This window comes from Hemiscyllium ocellatum, chromosome 8 (genome assembly GCF_020745735.1).
Source record: "Hemiscyllium ocellatum isolate sHemOce1 chromosome 8, sHemOce1.pat.X.cur, whole genome shotgun sequence".
NCBI lineage: Eukaryota > Metazoa > Chordata > Chondrichthyes > Orectolobiformes > Hemiscylliidae > Hemiscyllium > Hemiscyllium ocellatum.
In genome coordinates, this window is record NC_083408.1 from 39664446 (window position 1) to 39683264 (window position 18819).

Below are 18819 nucleotides of genomic sequence, written 5' to 3' on the forward strand. Positions count from 1 at the left end.
TCAGAGGCAGTTAAGGGTCAACCACATCTATGAGTCTATTCCTTCACTCATTCTGAATGAAAGAAGGAGTGGCCTTAAAATAGCATTAGACCATTAACACTGCATTGATCTGATGCCTTGACCATTGTCACCTTGGGCAGAAGGCTATTTCTACGATGCAGGTCACAGTCCTCTGATCTGACCAGGGCCATTGAGGTGTATGTGTGACTGGGGATATGGGCATGTGTGCGCTGCCCCTATTCCCGGGCCTTATGCCATTCATGTGTATCACCACCACCAGGGTAAAAAATGAGGTCTGCAGATGCTGGAGATCACAGTTGAAAATGTGTTGCTGGTTAAAGCACAGCAGGTTAGGCAGCATCCAAGGAATAGGAAATTCGACGATTCAGGCATAAGCCCTTCATCAGGAATGATAAGCCCTTCCTGATAAAGGGCTTATGCCCGAAACGTCGAATTTCCTATTCCTTGGATGCTGCCTAACCTGCTGTGCTTTAACCAGCAACACATTTTCAACTATCACCACCACCAGCCAACCAGGATTGCAAACTCCTTCCCTGCTTCACTTAGTTGCTCCACTTAGCTGCCACAGCTTCAAATGGCGCATTACCTCAGAAAACCAATTTGGCATCAGTAGGACAGAAAAAATACCAAGCCTCAAATAATGACTGAGTAACACCCACATAAAGTGGCCCCCTCAATGATTTAAACCACTTGGCCGCATCTTCCCAATTCCCATTTAATTTTCAACCGGGCAAGCGATCCAATTGTAATGATTGTAATTTACTCTGCCTGAATACACAGGGTAGATTTACACTGTATGAAATAGTGACTGATTTAATTAAAGTGGGCCTATTTGGTGTTTTAATGAAACAGAGCACAAGATACTGGCGTGAAATGTGTGGTACTGCGTCTTGTGTTTTCTGATGAGACTATTTAATTTGCTTCCTAGTCCTATCCCCCCACAGAATCTGTAGAAGCCACTAACAAGAAGGAAAGGCCACCCCTTGACAACAAAGCTGGACGCCATTCTGAAACTTGCTGTGGCAATACAATAGAGTCTAATGATGACTGTGAAGCTGATTCACTAATGTTCTTCAGAGGAGGAAATTTTCCAGCCAACATGTGACTCCAGATCCACAGCAACATGGCTGACACTTAACTGCCCTCTGGGTAATTAGAAATGGGCAATATATACTGGCCTGGCCAGTTCTTTTTCCTGGCATCCTGAGTTGAAGATAGGGGATGCTGTCTGTACAACTGAAATTTATGGTGGATTTCCACACAATTTGCAAATTAGTGCTCTTAAGGAAAAGCTACCTCATTTATTAGGCCCTTCTTAATTTCGGTAATCTCCTTCAACCCTATAACTATCCAGGTATTTGACGATACTCTAACTCCAGCCTCTTCACATCCTGAATTTCCTTCACTTCACTACTGACAATCATGCCTTGAGCAGATAGACTCTCAACTCTGGAATCCCCTTCCTAACCTTTTACATTTGTCCAGCTCTCGCCACCTCTCTAGCTCTTTCTCTTGCTTCTTTTCCTTAAGAAGATCCTTAAAAGCTATATCTTTGACCAAACTTTTAAACATCTTACCTAATCACTCCATTAAATCTCAGTAGCAATTGTCACTTTGTCTAATTAAGTGGCTGTAAAGAGCCCGGGAAGTTTTTATTAAATTGTGCAAATTTCTATAACTTTCATACAATACTATATAAATGCAAGTTATTCTATCATAGATCTAAAAAGTATCATAACTTATTATGTTACCTGAAACAAGAAGTTAGGGTTAATTGTTTATCTCTGATTGTGCAACATGTTTGTTTTTCATTATTGTTAAGGATATTATTAAACTGGAGAGGGTTCAGAAAAGACTTACCAGGATGGAGGGCTTGAGATAGAAAAACAGACTGGTAAGTCTGGGACTTCTTTCACTGGAGTGTAGGAGGTTGAGGGGTGACCTTATTTGGATTTCTAAAATCATGAGGAGCACTGATATTGTGAATAATAAGGGTTCTTTCCCCAGAATGAGGGAGTTAAAAAAGAGGGGGCATCTTTTTAAGATGAGAGAAGGAAGATTTATAAAGGACTTATATGGCAACATTTTTACACAGGCAGTGTTTTGTGTGTGGAATGATCTGCCAGAGAAAGTGGTGTATGCGGGTATAGTTACAACATTTAAAAGAGGTTTGGATAAGCTCTTGAATAGGAAAGGTTTGGAGGGATATGGGCCAAGCACAGGCAGGTGGGACTGGTTTAGATTGGGAACATGATCAGTGTGAACTGGTTGGACTGAAACGTCAGTTTCCATTCTGTATGATTCTGTGACTTTATAGGCATACTTCAATACAGAGAAGTCCTATTACACGAATAAAAATCCTTCCAAAGTTTTGTAAGTGCTGGTGCTGTGCCTTTTGTATGAATAATGAAAACGTATTGACAAGGTCAGACTGACAGAGTAGTCTTCAATCCTTGTCACTGTGACATTTACAAAGGCAAAACAGTGAGCAATTTATCATCAGCCTATAAATTAATCTGCCATTATACACCACAGAATCTGATGTGAACCTATTATTAGTGGATGATATTTGTTTATTACTGTTCACAGCAAAACAAAAACTACTGAAATTTAACATGTTAGAAACAGTATTGCTAAAATAAGGTGTGTTTTATTGGAAGTTTTCATTTTGCATTTGTCAGGATAATTTGCAAGAATAACAATGTGGAGGAAAACCAAAGATTTCTATTGTCAATGAGGAGAGTGCTGATTGTTTGACAAGTAGACTGATTAGTTGAGGAGTTGCCATGGAGAATGTATCAATTAATGGTGATTGACTGTTAACTGCCAGCCTTTGTTTAAATTTTAAATCAGGTTGACTTGGTTTCTCAGGTCAATGCCCTGATTGATGTGTTAGCCAATGGCTCTCACCTATTTTGTTGAGTTGAAACAGGCATGGTTCATGCACGTAATCTTTCCATCTGCAATGAATAGGACCTTGTGTATTAATATGTATAGATTACAGTACATTCATGTATGCCACACAGTGAAGTTAAATTGTTTGCCAGCATAATTCTTTGCATACTCAGAATTATCCAGCAAATATTTTCCAAATATTTTGCTGTTGTCAAATTTGCAAACACGGACAGGTTGGATATTGTCAGTATCGTGTCTATTGTGAACAGCCAAACAGATAAGCCATTTGATACAATCCAATAATCTTTGGGATATACAGTCTACATGTCCAGATCACCAGCCCTGAAATTCATAAACCACGCTACTCATTTATGTGATAGGGATAACATCTTTTTTGGCTTGATGATAGCATCCTGCTAGCAGCGCACACATTTACTTTACTACAACATAGAGGCAGTGTGAATCAGCTAACTTCACCTTCACCTCAGCTGCTGTTCAAACTTTTGAGGTACCTTTCCTTTCCAGAGTAATCTAAGGTACTTTCCAGAACAACAAAGTGATCACCTTAGCACCTTCCATTTGTTTGCAAGGTATGCAGCAAGAAATAATCTGAATAGTCACTATCCTGCAGAATGGCCTTGATATGGCCTGTTTCAGCATCAGGTTTGCGCTGAAAAAGAAGGGCTTAGGTCCTATTTATGCCTTTACCAATAGGCCAATCTTATAGCATATGGAACTGAAGGAATTATGGTGAAGCATTGCTTTATGTTTTCAAAGGCCTGACATGAATTGCATATTAATGGAAATACAGCGTCCATATGCTCATTTAATATTGCTTGCCCTTTCACCATTGGATCACTCCAGAAAACATAGACATCTGCACTGCAGCACTATATCATGACAAGTTAGACCTGCCACAATTATGCTATTGGTATTCATTGAACTAATTAACTCAGCAGCTCGTAGAGTTGGATTCAGTTTTAATGGCAACATGTATGCCCAAATAGATAGTGTAGGCATAGAATTCCCATTAGGTCCAGTTCTTGTAAATGTCGTGGTTTGATTCAATGAGAATCGCGTCTTAGACAGAATGATACCAAACCTTTTACCCCTTCTAGGGTCATGTTTGCTATATTTGAACACACAGCTGCATTAAGAATATCCTAATATATTGTAAGGGGCTCCATGCTGAGCTGAAATTTGGACTTTAAATGGTACAGTAAAATGAGCTACCTTTCCTTGATGTGCTGGCTGAGAAATAGGCCATACGGTTTTCTACTGCAATGAACCACTAACCTACATTCATTGGTCAAATATGTGTTGGGATTCCTACAGTACCATGTGCTATAAGATTGACCTTATTGTCAAATTCATAAGTAGGCCCTGAGCCATTTTTTTCACCATGCAAGGTTGGTGCTTAGATCGTCTGGCAGGATTATGGCAACCCTGGTCCAATAACTTCATGAAAGGCCCAAGGGCAGTCATTCTTGGTCCTGGAAAGTGCCGGCACTACATCAGTTATGCATGAAATGATGAAGGATCTCAAAGGCTTGAGCAACAGATGAAGATGAAACCACATGCTTGATGCTGTTACCATATAGGGGCAACATGAATGGGGATACTGCTGTCAATCCAAAAATACACTCACTTGATATGTGAATTTCAGTATCAGCGTGATGCTAGTTATGCAGGCCATACATCTCAAAGATGGGTAGATCACATCAAACAGCATATTCCTTTAGCTGTTCACAATAAGTAAAATACTGGCTTTACTCAATCACCCCATGCTTAGCAAAGTCTGCAACACAGTGTCCCACATTAAATCTGATTCTGTAATTGAACATTTGCCTGATAGTCCTGAGTGTGTAAAAAAAAACTATACAAGCAACAAATTTAGGATTGTCAGTTCTCAGGGTAATGCCCTGATTAATCAAAATGAACATGCCTGGCTTGGAAGCTTAACAAAACTTGGTAGTTAACAGTCAATCATCATTAACTGCTGTATTCTCCATGATAAATCATAGTCCACTTGCCAATTGATCAGTACTCTCTTCTTGCAGAGTATTAACGTTGGATGTTTCCTTTTATCGCCATTTTTGCAAATTGCCCTGGTGAGTTCAAGTTGAAAAGCTTTTAATAATATGACTTTTCCAGCTGTATTCAAGTTTTGTATTATAAAATACAATTATGTTATGCTTAATAATATGGATAGGAAATTATGTATTGGAAGTGCTGTGAGAATCCAGGTTGATAAGGTTTGACATATACTTTCTTACAGGGAGTTGCAGGTACTTGGGACTGTTAAATATTCTGCATGCATAATCCACCATTATTTAAATGTAAATTTAGATAAACATTCTTTTGACGTTTTCTTCTCCACCACACAGTGTCCATTCTACTCCTGCAAGCTCCCAATCAGCCCTTTTTTTTTAGAGAATTCCCACAGTTCATAGAACATAGAACAGTACAGCACAGAACAGGCCCTTCAGCCCACGATGTTGTGCCGACCATTGATCCTCATGTAAGGTAAACCTAATGTACGAACCCTCAAATTTCTGTGACCATATGCATGTCCAGCAGTCTCTTAAATATCCCCAATGATCTCGCTTCCGCAACTGCTGCTGGCAACGCATTCCATGTTCCCACAACTCTCTGCGTAAAGAACCCGCCTCTGTCATCCTCTCTATACTTTTCGCCGAACAGTTTAAAATTATAACCCCTCATGTTAACAATTTCTGCCCTGGGGAAAAGTCTCTGGCTATCAACTCTATCTATCAGTAAAAGAAAATATTTGAAGAAGTCTACTGATGACTTTGTGAAGAAGTCAATGATGCATGGTGCCTTGAGACATTAACTGGGATGGGATGAGAGCTCTTAGTCAGCATATTTACATACAAACTCCACGCAAAGCAATACTCAGCACAACAGAGGTCTCACCACCTTCACCGACCAGGAACATTCTGATCAACATTTAGCTCTGGGAATTAAAGTGAAAGGTCAGGCCATTAAACTTTTCTACCTCTTCTAACTTAGTGCTGGTCTGAGTGAGCAATAAATGTGCACATCTTTTCGCCTTGAAGATGAGGGGAAGCTGGAGTTCAGGAATTGGCTGAGTAATGAGCACAGTAATTGGATGTATGTGGATCGTTTTTGAAAATATATAAAAGATAACTTGAGTGAGATTGGATACATTTCATTAAAAAATACTGTGACTGCACATTTCAAAGCCTCTGTACAGCTGGTCTCCCTTACTGTTGTGTAATGCTTATGATCAGAGAAATATTACAAGCAGACATCATTTTGGCCCCTTGCTATATCACCCAGACCCAAAAGTTATTACTCTAATCTCACTGTCTTGTTCTTTCTCTGTATAATTTTATAATCTTCTTCTTTAAATATTTACCTAGCTCACACTTAAATATTGGGATAACATTGTCTTTAATAGCCACTGCAGAAACGACTTTAATTTTCTAATAATCATATTATCTGACAGCATGAAAGGAGGCCATGCATCCCTGATTGTCAATGTTGGCTCTTTGGAAAACCTACAAATTAGTTCTCCTTCTCAATTCTTCCCCTTAGCCCTAAGAATTGTTCTCTTCTTTAAGTATATATCTCCTCTCCTTTTGGAGGGTTTGAGCTCCAAGGAGAGAGGCTGAATAGGCTGGGGCTGTTTTCCCTGGAGTGTTGGAGGATGAGGGATGACCTTATAGAGGTTTATAGAAAGATGGGGGGCATGGATAGGGTGCAATTTGAAGGTCTTTTCTCCATGGTAGGGGAGGCCAAAACTAGTGGGCATAGGTTTAAGGTGAGAGAGAAAAGATTTAAAAGGGACCAAAGAGGCAACTTTTTCATGCAGCGGATGGTGTGTATATGAAACAAGCTATCAGATGAAGTGGTGGAGGCTGGTACAATTACATTTAAAAGGCATCTGGATAGGTATATGAATAGGAAGTGTTTATAGAGATATGGGCAAAGTGCTGACAAATGGGGCTATGTTAGGTTACAATAACTGGTCAGCATGGACAGGTTGGAGTGAAGGGTCTGTTTCCATGCTGTGCATCTCTATGACTCTATCAGCTTTTCAAGCAATTCATTTCAAATCATACAGAACTGAATAGAACTTTGATTCCTCATAGGTCTTCTGGCAATCACCTGTATCCTCTGGTTTCTAATCCTTCTGCATGTGGAAACAGTTTCCTTCAATCTAATACATTAAAATTCTAACAGCTTTATTAATTATCCCCTGAAACAGCTTTGTTCTAATGAGAACAATCCCAGATACATTTTTCAAAAATAAATTTCTTCACCCCTGGCACCACACTGGTACGTCTCTACACCTTCTCCAAAATGATATGTCTTCGAGAGTGTGGTGTTAGAATTGATATTTATTCTTTCAAGGGATGTGGACGTCGCTGGTCATGTCTGCATTTACTATCCCTCTAACTGTCCCTGAGAAGGCTGTAGTGAGCCACCTTCATGAACCACTACAGTCCATCCCATAATAGTTTGGTACATCTGTGTGGCTTGCCTGACTATTTTAGAGGATAGTTGAGACACACACACGTGCGCGCGCGCGCACACGCACACACACACACACACACACAACTGGGACCCACATGAGTGAGAGTAGGAATCTATTCTATTGGCTGATGGGAAGGCTGCCTTTGCTTTCAGAAGGCATTTCAATGTCGCTCACACAGAATAATTCAATAAAGGAAAAGGCTGCTAATTCAGCCTCTCTTCAAACACATATCTCACGCAGGGATGTTATCATTCCACGTTATGTTGCAGAGCACATAGCACAGACAGAAAAGGAGACCAAACATACTAGTATTTGAATCCATTCACTGCATTTTTCACAGCAAGCTTGTTCAAAACTGTGATCTTCGAGAGAAAGTTCATCATTAAAAAGCAGAATAAAATATTGACAGAACAATTGGAGAAGAGGAAGGACAAGGGGACTAAAATGTCTGGAAATGTGAGCCTTTTAGGGGGAGATTATGTGGTACAGTAATAACAAATATCTTAATTTGAGATTTCATTGTCTGCTACTTTAATGCCACAAGTAACCCATTTCAAGTGAAATGATCTGCTGTGAACAGTGCAATTTCAGCCCAGCATCTCCTCACGAATCATCTTAAGAGATAGACACTCAGAATATAGGACAGCCAGTAAATAAATTACAATCCTTAATTTTAAGTTTGACCATCATAAAGAAATATTTTGGCTCATCACATATTACAATCACATGCATAACTGTGGAAATAATGTATTGAATCAAAAAATAAACATGTGCCAATCAGGTATCTGGAAGGAGAGGGTTTGATTGACAAAGTGACCAGTACTGGGAGTAGGTAATCCCAGGAGAAAATGATTCATATTGGATTTAATGGTTAATCCAGATTCTAACATTGCGAATATTTTAGGCCATAGGAGCAGGCCATTCAGCCCATCGAGTCTGCTCTGTCATTCAATGACACCATGGCAGATCTGAAAATCCTCAATCACATTTTCCTGCCTTTTCCCCTTGAATCCCTTACTGATAAAAATCTATCTGTCTATCTCAGCCTTGAATGTATGTAATGATCCAGCCTCTACAGCCCTCGGTAGTAAAGAACTTCACAGCTTCATTACCATTTGAGAGAAGAAATTCCTCTTCATCTCTTTTCTTAAATGGACAATCTCTTACTCTGAGATTATTCACTGTGGTTTTAGACTCCCCCACAGGGGAAACAACCTTTCTGCATTCACTCTGTCAAATCCCCTAAGAATCCTGTATGTTTTAATAATGGGATCTCTCATTCTTCTAAAATCCAATGGGTACAGGCCCAACCTACTCAACCTCTGATAAGACCATACTTGGGATCAGCTTTCTTTGGACTGTCTCCAATGAATATTTTCTTAGATAAGGGGTCCAAAACTGTTCACAGTATTCCAGCTATGATCTGATTACTGCTTTCCATACTTATAGCTTAAACCCCTCTACTTTTACATTCCTTTCACAGTGAAATTAAGGCAAATATTCAATTTGCCTTCCCTATTACCTGTTGAACTTGGATGCTAGCTTTGTGTGATTTGTGCTTGATTTTATACATTTCTGTGCTGCAGCTCTGCAGACCTTTTCCATTTAAATAATGTTCAGTTCCTCTATTCTTCTTGCCAAAGTGCATAACCTGACATTATATTCCACCTGCCAAGTTTTGGCCCAATTGTTTATGTCCCTCTGCAGTCTCTCTGAGACATCCTGAACACTTGCGTTATCAACTTTTTTTGCAGACTGGTTTTTGACTAATTTTCTATGCTGTGCCCGTTATTTTGTTCTCAGCTGGCTTGTCAAAGCCAGAGCTGTGGAGGTTGGTCACAGAATTCTACTGACTGCTACTAATGACTCTACTTTGTAGGACCATAATCAGCAACCTCAATAATAACAAAGGTCATGTTTAAAAATTTGGCCAAAAAGGCTGCAATGGTGTTACTCAAATGCCACTGCACATTAACAAAAAAGAGGCAGGGTGAGTTGGGCATAGTGTATTAATTAGAAGGTTAAATTATAAGAAACCATTTTAATTCTTTGGAGGGCTTTCCAATATCTGGGCAGGTTGAACACGAGTATGGTGTTCACGAATGAACCACAATTAGCTGATGAACGATAGGTTGTAGACCCCTGAGCTACGTCTTTCCAGCATATCAGCTGAGGAAAAGGAAGATAAATAATAGTGCCTGGCTGAAGGAATGCACTGTCTTGCTCTATCAGTTGAATTAGGAGGTGTACAAATATAGGAAGCAGCACACTACTCTCTTCACTCAATGAATGAAATTCTGGTGGTGAAGGATATCGCTGTGTCACAAATTGCTGCATTAATTCCTTCCTTCTAATCGTAGGAGTGTAACTAAGGGCACATTTCTCAAACATGCATGTGATGGCAGAACGTCTTACAGGACAAATCAATCAGAAAATTGATATCAGTATTTCAATCTGTGCCAACTGCATGCCAAGTTCCGCTGATGCTGTGAGATCTGTGAAGATCCCTCTACGTTCCCAAATTGGCATGCATGACATCTCCTGTGTGAAAACCACATACCATTTTGAAGGTGTACAAACTCCAACGTTGTACAAGTGGAGTCACATTGCGGCCATAACTTGCATTTTCAAAGCAGACCTTCACGTACATTCATGCAGAATGGGTTAAAAAGAAATGTATTTGAAAAAAAAAGCCAAAGAAAGTTCTGCTTACCCTGAGCCAGTAAGAGCGCTGTGAAGAAAGAGAAGGAAAGAGAGAAAGGATCAAACTTCAGTTACAATTTCTTGCCTTCCATTTTCACTTGGTACAGAACATGTGTACTGCAGCTACCAAATAGTCTCAGCCCTTTTCCATTCATTGGCTTGAAACAGTTGGCACTTTAATTCCATTGTTACTGCCATGTTATATATCAAAATGTATTTCATTTGCACATCTGAACTAGCACTTTAATGATATGGAACAGTCAGAAATATATGTGTTTTGAACATTATGCAATACAGTTATATCCTGATCAAGGCATAAAGTAAAAGGCATTTATTTTTACAGTTGATTTGAGGTATATTGCTCAGCTGGTTACTGAATGCTTCTGCAGTTACTTTGACATGGTATCTAAGATGTATTTCAAATGTCTGATCCAAATTTTTTCGGGAGGCATTGAGACAGCACCATTTGTTAAAAGGCTGAAGATGTTGCATAATCAGTCAAAGGTTGACACCAAAATAAAGAAAGAGATATTCAGGCAAGTTACTAAAAGCTTGGCCAAAGAGGTAGGATCAAGGGAACTGAAAAGAAAAAAATGCTGGAGGTCACAGTGGGCCAGGCAGCATCCATGGAGAAAGAGCAAGCTCACGTTTCGAGTCTGGATGACTCTTCACCAGGGCTGAAGTGAAGTGTGGAGGGGGCAGCATTTATGCAAGAATGTGGGGGGACAGGGTGGAGTGCAGGGGGGGGAGAAAAGATGTTAATAGTTCAGATTAAGTGATGGGAATGTGAGAACGGCAGACCAATGGGAAAAGGGGAGACAGGGCGACAGTGAATCTAACAAGCAAAGCTAAACGAAAGGGAAGGAATGGGTTCACAGTTTGAAGGTGTTGAACGCAACACTGAGCCTAGAAGACTGTAAATTCGCCAGTCTGAAGATGAGATATTGTTCCTCCAATTTGTACCGTGATTTACTGGAGTACTCCAGCATGCCAAGGACCAACGTGTAGGCCACTGTGTTAATATGACCAATAAATGCAAATTCGATTGGGATTAAGTATCCAGTGCAGGGTAGGGTAATATTGGATACAGCAAATGCAATACACAAGGTTGGAGGAGGTACAGGTGAAATGCTGTTTAGGCCCTTGGATGGTGAGCAAGGGGAGGTGAAGGGGCAACTGTGCTCTGATCGAGGGAGTGTATGGGGTTGTTGAGCTTGTGTCAGGAGTAGAACCAAAAGCCCAGGCCAGGAGCAGCACCATGGTACTTAATTTATATCCTTACACTACAAGGTCTGTAGCAGTTCAAGAAGGTAGCTCACCACCACCTTTTCCAGGGCAGTGAGTTAGGGGTAATATATGCTGACCTGACCAGCAATGCCCACATCCTGAAATTGCGTAAAAACTAAAAAAAAGCGAATTGTTAAATTGGATCAAATTGGGCTCAGAACTGTACTTGCCTTCATCAGGATACGTACATAAAGAAGTTGAGCGAAGCCATCTTCTGTATGAAGTTAAAAATCACACAGCACCAGGTTATAGTCCAACTGGTTTATTTGGAAGCACTAGCTTTCGTAACACTGCTCCTTCATCAGGTGGTGGTGAAGAAGCAGTGCTCCGCAAGCTAGTGCTTCCAAATAAATCTCCCAAATATAACCTGGTTATATGACCACCCTAATCCAACACTGGCTCCTCCACATCTTGTTTATTGGAACTTGACTTGGGAGATAAATGTCGATCAAATAAACCCATTGTGGCGTCTAAATGTTTCAGCAGTGTCACTTGAAATATTGAAATTCATGTCCCCGAATGAAGGGTACTGCACAATTTCCAAGATACTGTTCCATATCAAAAAAAAACATTCCCGGTTATCTTAAGAATTACACGTTTGTAGCAACCGCTTGCTGTACGTAGGGATTAGATAATGAGTCAAACATGGGGAGTCAACAGTATCCATTCAGTTTGACATGCACAGGCTGGATTTCAAACAATCCAAAATAAAACAATCAGAACAGGAGTTTGACTGACAATACACCGTGTGTAGTGGCTAGCCACTTGGTTTTGGGAGTGTGGTGCTGGAAAAGCACAGCAGGTCAGGCAGCTTCCAAGGAGCAGGAAAATCGACATTTCAGGCAAAATCCCTTCATCATGAATGGTTTCCTTCCTGATGAAGGGCTTTTGCCCAAAATGTTGATTTTCCTGCTCCTCGGATGCTGCCTGACCGGCTGTGCTTTTCCAGCACCACACTCTCAACGCTAATCTCCAGCATCTGCAGTCCTCACTTTCGCCTGGCCACTTAGTTGTGCACAGCTTCTCCAGAAGATATCTCATCTTGCAAAAAAATTGTAACGCCTTGGTCACGTGTTAAAGAGAAGACCAAAGTAAAATCATTTCAAAATCTTTTTTTCAATCTGTGATAAAAATTTGATTACAACAAATACAAAAAGCCGCATTAAGTTGGAGAGAGTAACAGCGGCCACATTTTGAGTCCAGTACGGGTCTTCTTCAGATCTACTGTGAACTTTTCTGTTGCTGGTCTGCCACATTTTGTGGTCACGTGACCCATGACCATGAGGTGAAAATGGTCAGGCCCAAGCTTTTTGTGCATATCCTTATTAAGTCAGCTACTCAGAGGTAATGTCTGCCTTCCCTCATATTCTTCTCAGCGTGAGGAGATAGCTGCCCTGAGCAGAAGGGCAACTGAAAGCAAGATCTCAACAGGTCAAGGGTCAGGAAAGGGCAGGGAATCAAATCTTTGCTGTGGCAATACCTCAACATCTTAGACAACTAACAGACAGCTACCAACAATATGCATAAAGTGTACACACCAGAAATCATTTTAGATCACAGAATGGAAAAAGTGTGCAGCTTCATGGAAATCTTGTTTTCTTTGGAAAGGACACCTGCTTAGGATTTACTTGCTCACAAACTATTTTTGGCTTGAGGTGACTCACACCTGGTAGTTTATCTTGCCTTAAAGTGAGGAATAAGCAAAAGCAAGCCAAAGTTCTGGACCAACACTGCCCACACTCAGAACTCCAGATCACATTCAAAATGATAAATACAAACAAAAGACATTGGACGGACCTCTTTAGAAACGATTTGAGTCCTGCTTTTTGGCTAATGTGAAGCAATTAGATTTCAACCACCTCCCCTCCCCTACCCCACAACATAGTGTCACTTCCTTCCAAAACAAAGCAGGTTGCAATGCCCAATTTCCGACTGTAGTATGTATAAAGAGTATAAAGAGCTTTGCAAATCAGAGGTTAGTGACTCCTCCACCTTTTTTCAATGCAACCTTTAATATTGCCAAAGCAACAAAAGGATGCAAAGTTCCCAAGAAGGCCAAAGTACTCGAGGAGGGGAAACACTGTGCAAGTTAGATGTTTACATGATTGCTTTGAAGTGAATCCAGTTTGTGTAGATCACGTGAATGGTACCGTTGCTTTGTCAAACCTGCAGGGCCTCCACATTTGGTAGTTTCTGCCATGTTAAGTCTCAGGGTTGCTGGCATGCTTTATTTAACCAAACCAAAACACAACACATTCCGGTCATTCAACAGGCAAGACAGCGACAGAACGGAAAAGCAAACAGGTGTAGAAGTGTACTTAACTGGTAACAGCACTGTCACAAGCACAAATGACAGTGTTTTTAAAGAGACAGCAACCCCTTTGTACTTATTATTCAACCCTCTAGAAACTGAAAGCTAACCTCCGGCTGAATCCCAGAACGGATTGTTGACACTTTTCATTCACCAATGAAAATAATCAACAATCTGAAAGCTGCAAATTAAAAGAGCTTGTTTAATATGTTCCTCTTCTAAAAAGATAAACAGCATTTCATTAATCAAAAAGGGAGTTGAACATTGTTGGGTATTTCATTAAGTAGCTGTAAACTGTGTTTGGAAGTTATGATTGATTTTAATAGGTAAATCTGTCACAGAAGCAATCAGAATAAAACGTGTTCTTTTGAAACTGGATTTTGGAGGTTTTGATTTCTACTTTCAAATGTTCAAGACAACACGTGCACAATGTTCTCCCAACGACACTGCCTCAGCAGAGCTCCCATTCATGGTTACAGAACATGCCAAATAGGATGTGAAACCTGATTGATTACTTTATACCAGGCATAAGCTTGACTCATGGGGCAACTTTGTCATTGGTTCCTAGTGGGGAAGTAACTGAAAGCATGGGGAGAGATAAAAGCCATTCATTGTGATAGGTCAGAAATGGCCCTTGCCATGATTTTAAGCTACGCTCCTCTGAGTTCCCTATTTGTAGTCTCTCATCCTATACTATGAATCCTCACTCCATACTGTGACCCCACCTTAAATAACTGTGACTACTCACTTGCCCTATACTGTGACACCCCATGCTATAATGTGACCCTAATCTCTATGCTGTTACCCCCTCACTCTATTGTGTGACACCTCTCACTTTGCTCAGAACTCATTCCAGGTTTCAGTGGCTCCAGGATGTTTGTACGCTACAGATGATACAGATCAGTAATATACAGAGCTTTGAGTTCCTCTGCTATTGCAGCCTTTGCCTGAACATCTGCTGTGAATCTTGGGTTAGTACCTTTGGTTCTCAAAGTTCATGGTAGAGAGCCTCACAATATCACAACAAATTATAAATATCAAAGAAGAGTCTAAGTCCTGCCATTGTGCAATGAAATGCCTCAATGTATGCACTGAGCAAGCCAAGGGCAGGTCCTGTTGTAATCCACTTGAGCTTCTCTTAGAGTCACACAGATGCACATCACGGAAACAGATCATTCAGTCTGATTAATCCATGCTGACCAGATATCCGAAATTAATCTAGTCCCATTTGCCAGCATTTGGCCCATATCTCTCCAAATCTTTCCTATTCATATCCCCAACCAGATGCTTTTTAAATGTCATAATTGTACCAGCCTCCACCACTTCCTCTGGCAGCTCATTCAATATGCGCACTATCCTCTGCAGCCCTTAGGTCTCTCTTAAATCTTTCCCCTCTTACCTTAAACCCCTCTAGTTCTGGACTCCATCACAGGAAATAGACCTTTGCTATTCACCCTATCCATGCCCCTCATGATTTTATAAACTTCTGTAAAGTCACCTTTCAGCCTCTGTTTACCCAAGAACTGCACACTGCAAAAGAGGACGACAGCTCACCAAGTGTCTGATTCTTCACAGCTTGACCTTCAATCACAAGAGAGGCAAAAGATTCTCCCACTAAACAGCTTATAACACACACCCCACCTCCCCCTGCCACCTGCATTCTAACTACTGTTCCATTTCTCTGAAAACAATTACTTCTGGCTCAACGACTCAGATGACACAGAACACTTTTCTTAACCTAAAAATTGTAATGTGGTCATGGCAGCGTACAGTAATAATCTTGCTGGCTCTGCCTTTATGAAAGAATTATGCAGCCATTCCCTCCTGCCTGCTCTTTGCCCACAGTCCTGTAGATGTTACTCTCCAAACGTTTCTACAAGTTCCTTTCAGAAGTTGCTATTCCATTGGCCTCTCAGGCAGCGCCTTTCAGATCACAACCAATCGCTGTGCACAAATACATCTCTCCTCATCTTCCCTCTTTTGCCAATCACCTTAAATCGGGACCCTCCCACCAGAGAAAACAATTCACCTTCTTTCTGGTCGATTAAAATTCTGAACCACTCTCCTATGAACCTGACCACCGTATCCTCTTTGCTCTGGGAGCAGCAATGCGGCCTATTCCATTTTCCCCAGGAGAAAGAAAGGGAAAGAAATATGAGGGGAAAATGGAACATAAAATAGGATTATGACACTGGGTGCAGTAACTTAGATCATTCTCTGTTTATTCAATTGTCTGTGGCAAGGTTATCACTCATCACTATCGGAACCAAGCATGTGTTTTAATGCAGTAAACTTAGGAAAACACCATGCACGTGGTTTCTGCAAGATCGGTGTGTAACTCTGGCGACAACAAATGCTTAAATGACATCTTTAGCTGCTCGAGTGGAGGGGTTGCTGTCTCCTCAGTAATGGCTATGAATGGCCGACTGGCTAGGACACATCTCAGAAGGATGCTAAAGTTGATTTTCTTTGTTGCAAAAAAAAAGATGATGATTAAAAGAGCAACAGAATTAAGCTGATCACAGAAAAATGGAGACATGTGCATTGCCTTGGGACCTTTGGAGACCAGCTTACAGAAATAAAGAGGCCACCTCACACCCTCACGGGGATGAGGCAATATGTACAAATAATCAACTAGGTCGAGGCAATAGTACACATTGTCTAGGAGAGAAACAAAAAAAGCACTAGGCGTAGATGACCGAAACAGGGTGAGAGCGGGAATACAGGAGGAAAAATAATAGATTTTGTCAAAAAAAAAGACATTACATCTCAGGATCTCACACCTGATATTCCTCGTTTCATCCATTTCGGTTCACCAAGCACAATGAAGAAATGTTCTTGCTTTTCGTATTCCTCAGCATCATTTATTTTAACGCTTATGGCTTTCCTGTAAGGATATAAGAAAGAAAATGTACAATGGGTTGCTACAAAACCACTGCAGTCACACATGCGATTTTTTTTTTGTAAACTTGCTTGACGGTTAGTGGGAGGCAGCCTGCAGCACACCCAGATTGGTGTCACATGCCACCATTTTCTTGGCTTATTAGTAGAACAGGTTAAAGCCAAATTCAGGCCTCCTTTCTTCCACCCACTCCACCCCCACACCATCTCCCACACTGCTCCCCGCAATCCCTCCTCCCCCCACCAAACTCAGCTCCTCATTATAGCAAAGACTGGTCAAGGAATGACAGAAGTTCCAGTCATATACCTGCCAAACCCTTCAAATGCCCAACTCTGAGTAGCTGTGCCCTGAAGCCAACTTAATCAAGTCAATGATTAACTCAGGGCAGAGTTTCCAGTTTTTAATTTAATTTAGTTGCCTTCACTGCTGCATTCTTGCCCAATGAAATCCTGTTGCAGTCAGCCAGGAGAGATGGAGGAGGTATTTCAAACATGTAACGTGTGGTTATTTCTACAGAGCTCAGAACTAACTCAAGAGACTTTCCTAAAAGCAATGGTCTCGAGATCAGTGAGCTGCCTTCAATGCTAGCTCACTTGCTCTAAGCTAGCTTGTTCTCGCCAGTCTTAGAGTCACAGAGTCATACAGCGTGGAAACAGACCCTTCCCTCCATCAAATCGCAACCCGATTTAAACCTCAGAGGTTCACGGCCAGCTCTTGCATGACTCAGAACTAGCCGGACTACTGCCTGGAAGATACATCAACCAGATTGATGTGGAATTGGAGTCACAAAATGATTGGGTAATTTATATTTCAATAAATTATTCATCAGAAATGTTGAACAATGTTTTATCAAAAACATTTAATTCCAATTCTTAAGTTTGCAATGGTGAGATTTGAATTCACATCGCATGGATCGTGTCAGCCAGGTATTTGGCTGATAGTTTCAGCACCATAAGCACTCTGCTATCAAGTCCTTCCTGCTGCCACTTCCAGTTTCTCTTGCTAAAAGTGAAGGGATTCATGTTCTGTGTGTTTAATTTGCCAATGGTTTATGTTGATCTCTGAGGCCATCAGGTTCCTCCAGCTTGGGTTATGAACTGATTGGAAACACTGCAGACCAGGATGGTGCCCTCTCAGGACCGTCAGAGCTCTAGCACGGATGATCAGGATGCAACTGTGACCTGTTCCTGCCTCCAACTTTCAGGATTCTGGGTACTGCAAATTAAGGGGCATTCCTCAAGCTGTCAGTCATATACTACAGCACCAGATTCCCCTAATGTCCCATGATGTATCTGTTCAATCCTCCCCTTCAACTGCAATTTGACCCGCAAGTTGAAAAACCACACAGAAACAGTGAGATACGTATACGTTTGCTGGGTCTGTGTAGAATGAAAAGAAATTTTATGCTGAAATCCCTTTGTTTTTGATTTGGGATTCCTTTCTTACTGGTTAATATTCAGCTGTACAGCGTTGAAAATGTCTACCCTCTTCACTTCCGTGACATTGCACACTTGGCACTGGCTACTGAATGTGGGCAAGTATTGTCTTAATTTCACGCTGTACCTTCTACGGTGAGGCTTTTACTGTGCAATGTTCCCGGTGAAGGTTGTCTTGGCCTTTATGGTCACACACCAATTTGAATGTGATGTCCCTGCCAGCAGCAGTGAACAAAACCAACTCTAAAAAGGAGCAGCTGCCAAGGCTATTTCTTTCTGGTGACTGACATCTAAGCAATGCCACAAGCACGGTGTTGGGGCTGGTCAGGCCTTGCCCTCTCGCCAGGCTGGGATGCCATGATCCATGATGTTTGAAGGTGCGAACGCACAATGGCTCTCCCCCATTAGCCAGGCAGCAACACCCTGCTTGAAGCAGCTCAGCGGTATGTTCAGTTAAACCAAGGGGCTGGGGCGGACTGCATTCAGCCTGCACGGACCGAGGTCAGACCAGCACACTGAGTGACACTTTCTCTCACATGCCTTCCTTTCTGCTGGGGCTCAAGAGGCAGGTGGGGCTGTCGGCAACAGGACAAAAAGGCGCAGCGTCGTTGCGAAGGGCTCAGAGTTGGCAGGTTAATTGGAGCAGTGGTGGTGGGCCAGGTTAGAAGCTCCCTAATGGGCCAAGATTGAAATGGGCAGCATGTGACAGATCTGACTGCGAGAGTGCAGCAGTGTTAAA

General features: G+C 41.4%; 1 protein-coding gene across 1 annotated transcript in view; it reads right to left on the reverse strand.

Moving 5' to 3' along the window:
• LOC132817834 (sodium/calcium exchanger 3-like) overlaps positions 1-16559 on the reverse strand; it is a 150942-nt gene extending 134383 nt beyond the window's left edge. Inside the window, exon 1 of the mRNA XM_060828346.1 lies at positions 16526-16559. Coding sequence (XP_060684329.1) covers positions 16526-16544 — 19 coding nt within the window. The 5' untranslated portion in view covers positions 16545-16559. The remainder of the gene's footprint in view (positions 1-16525) is intronic.
• Between the last annotated feature and the right edge of the window lie 2260 nt (positions 16560-18819).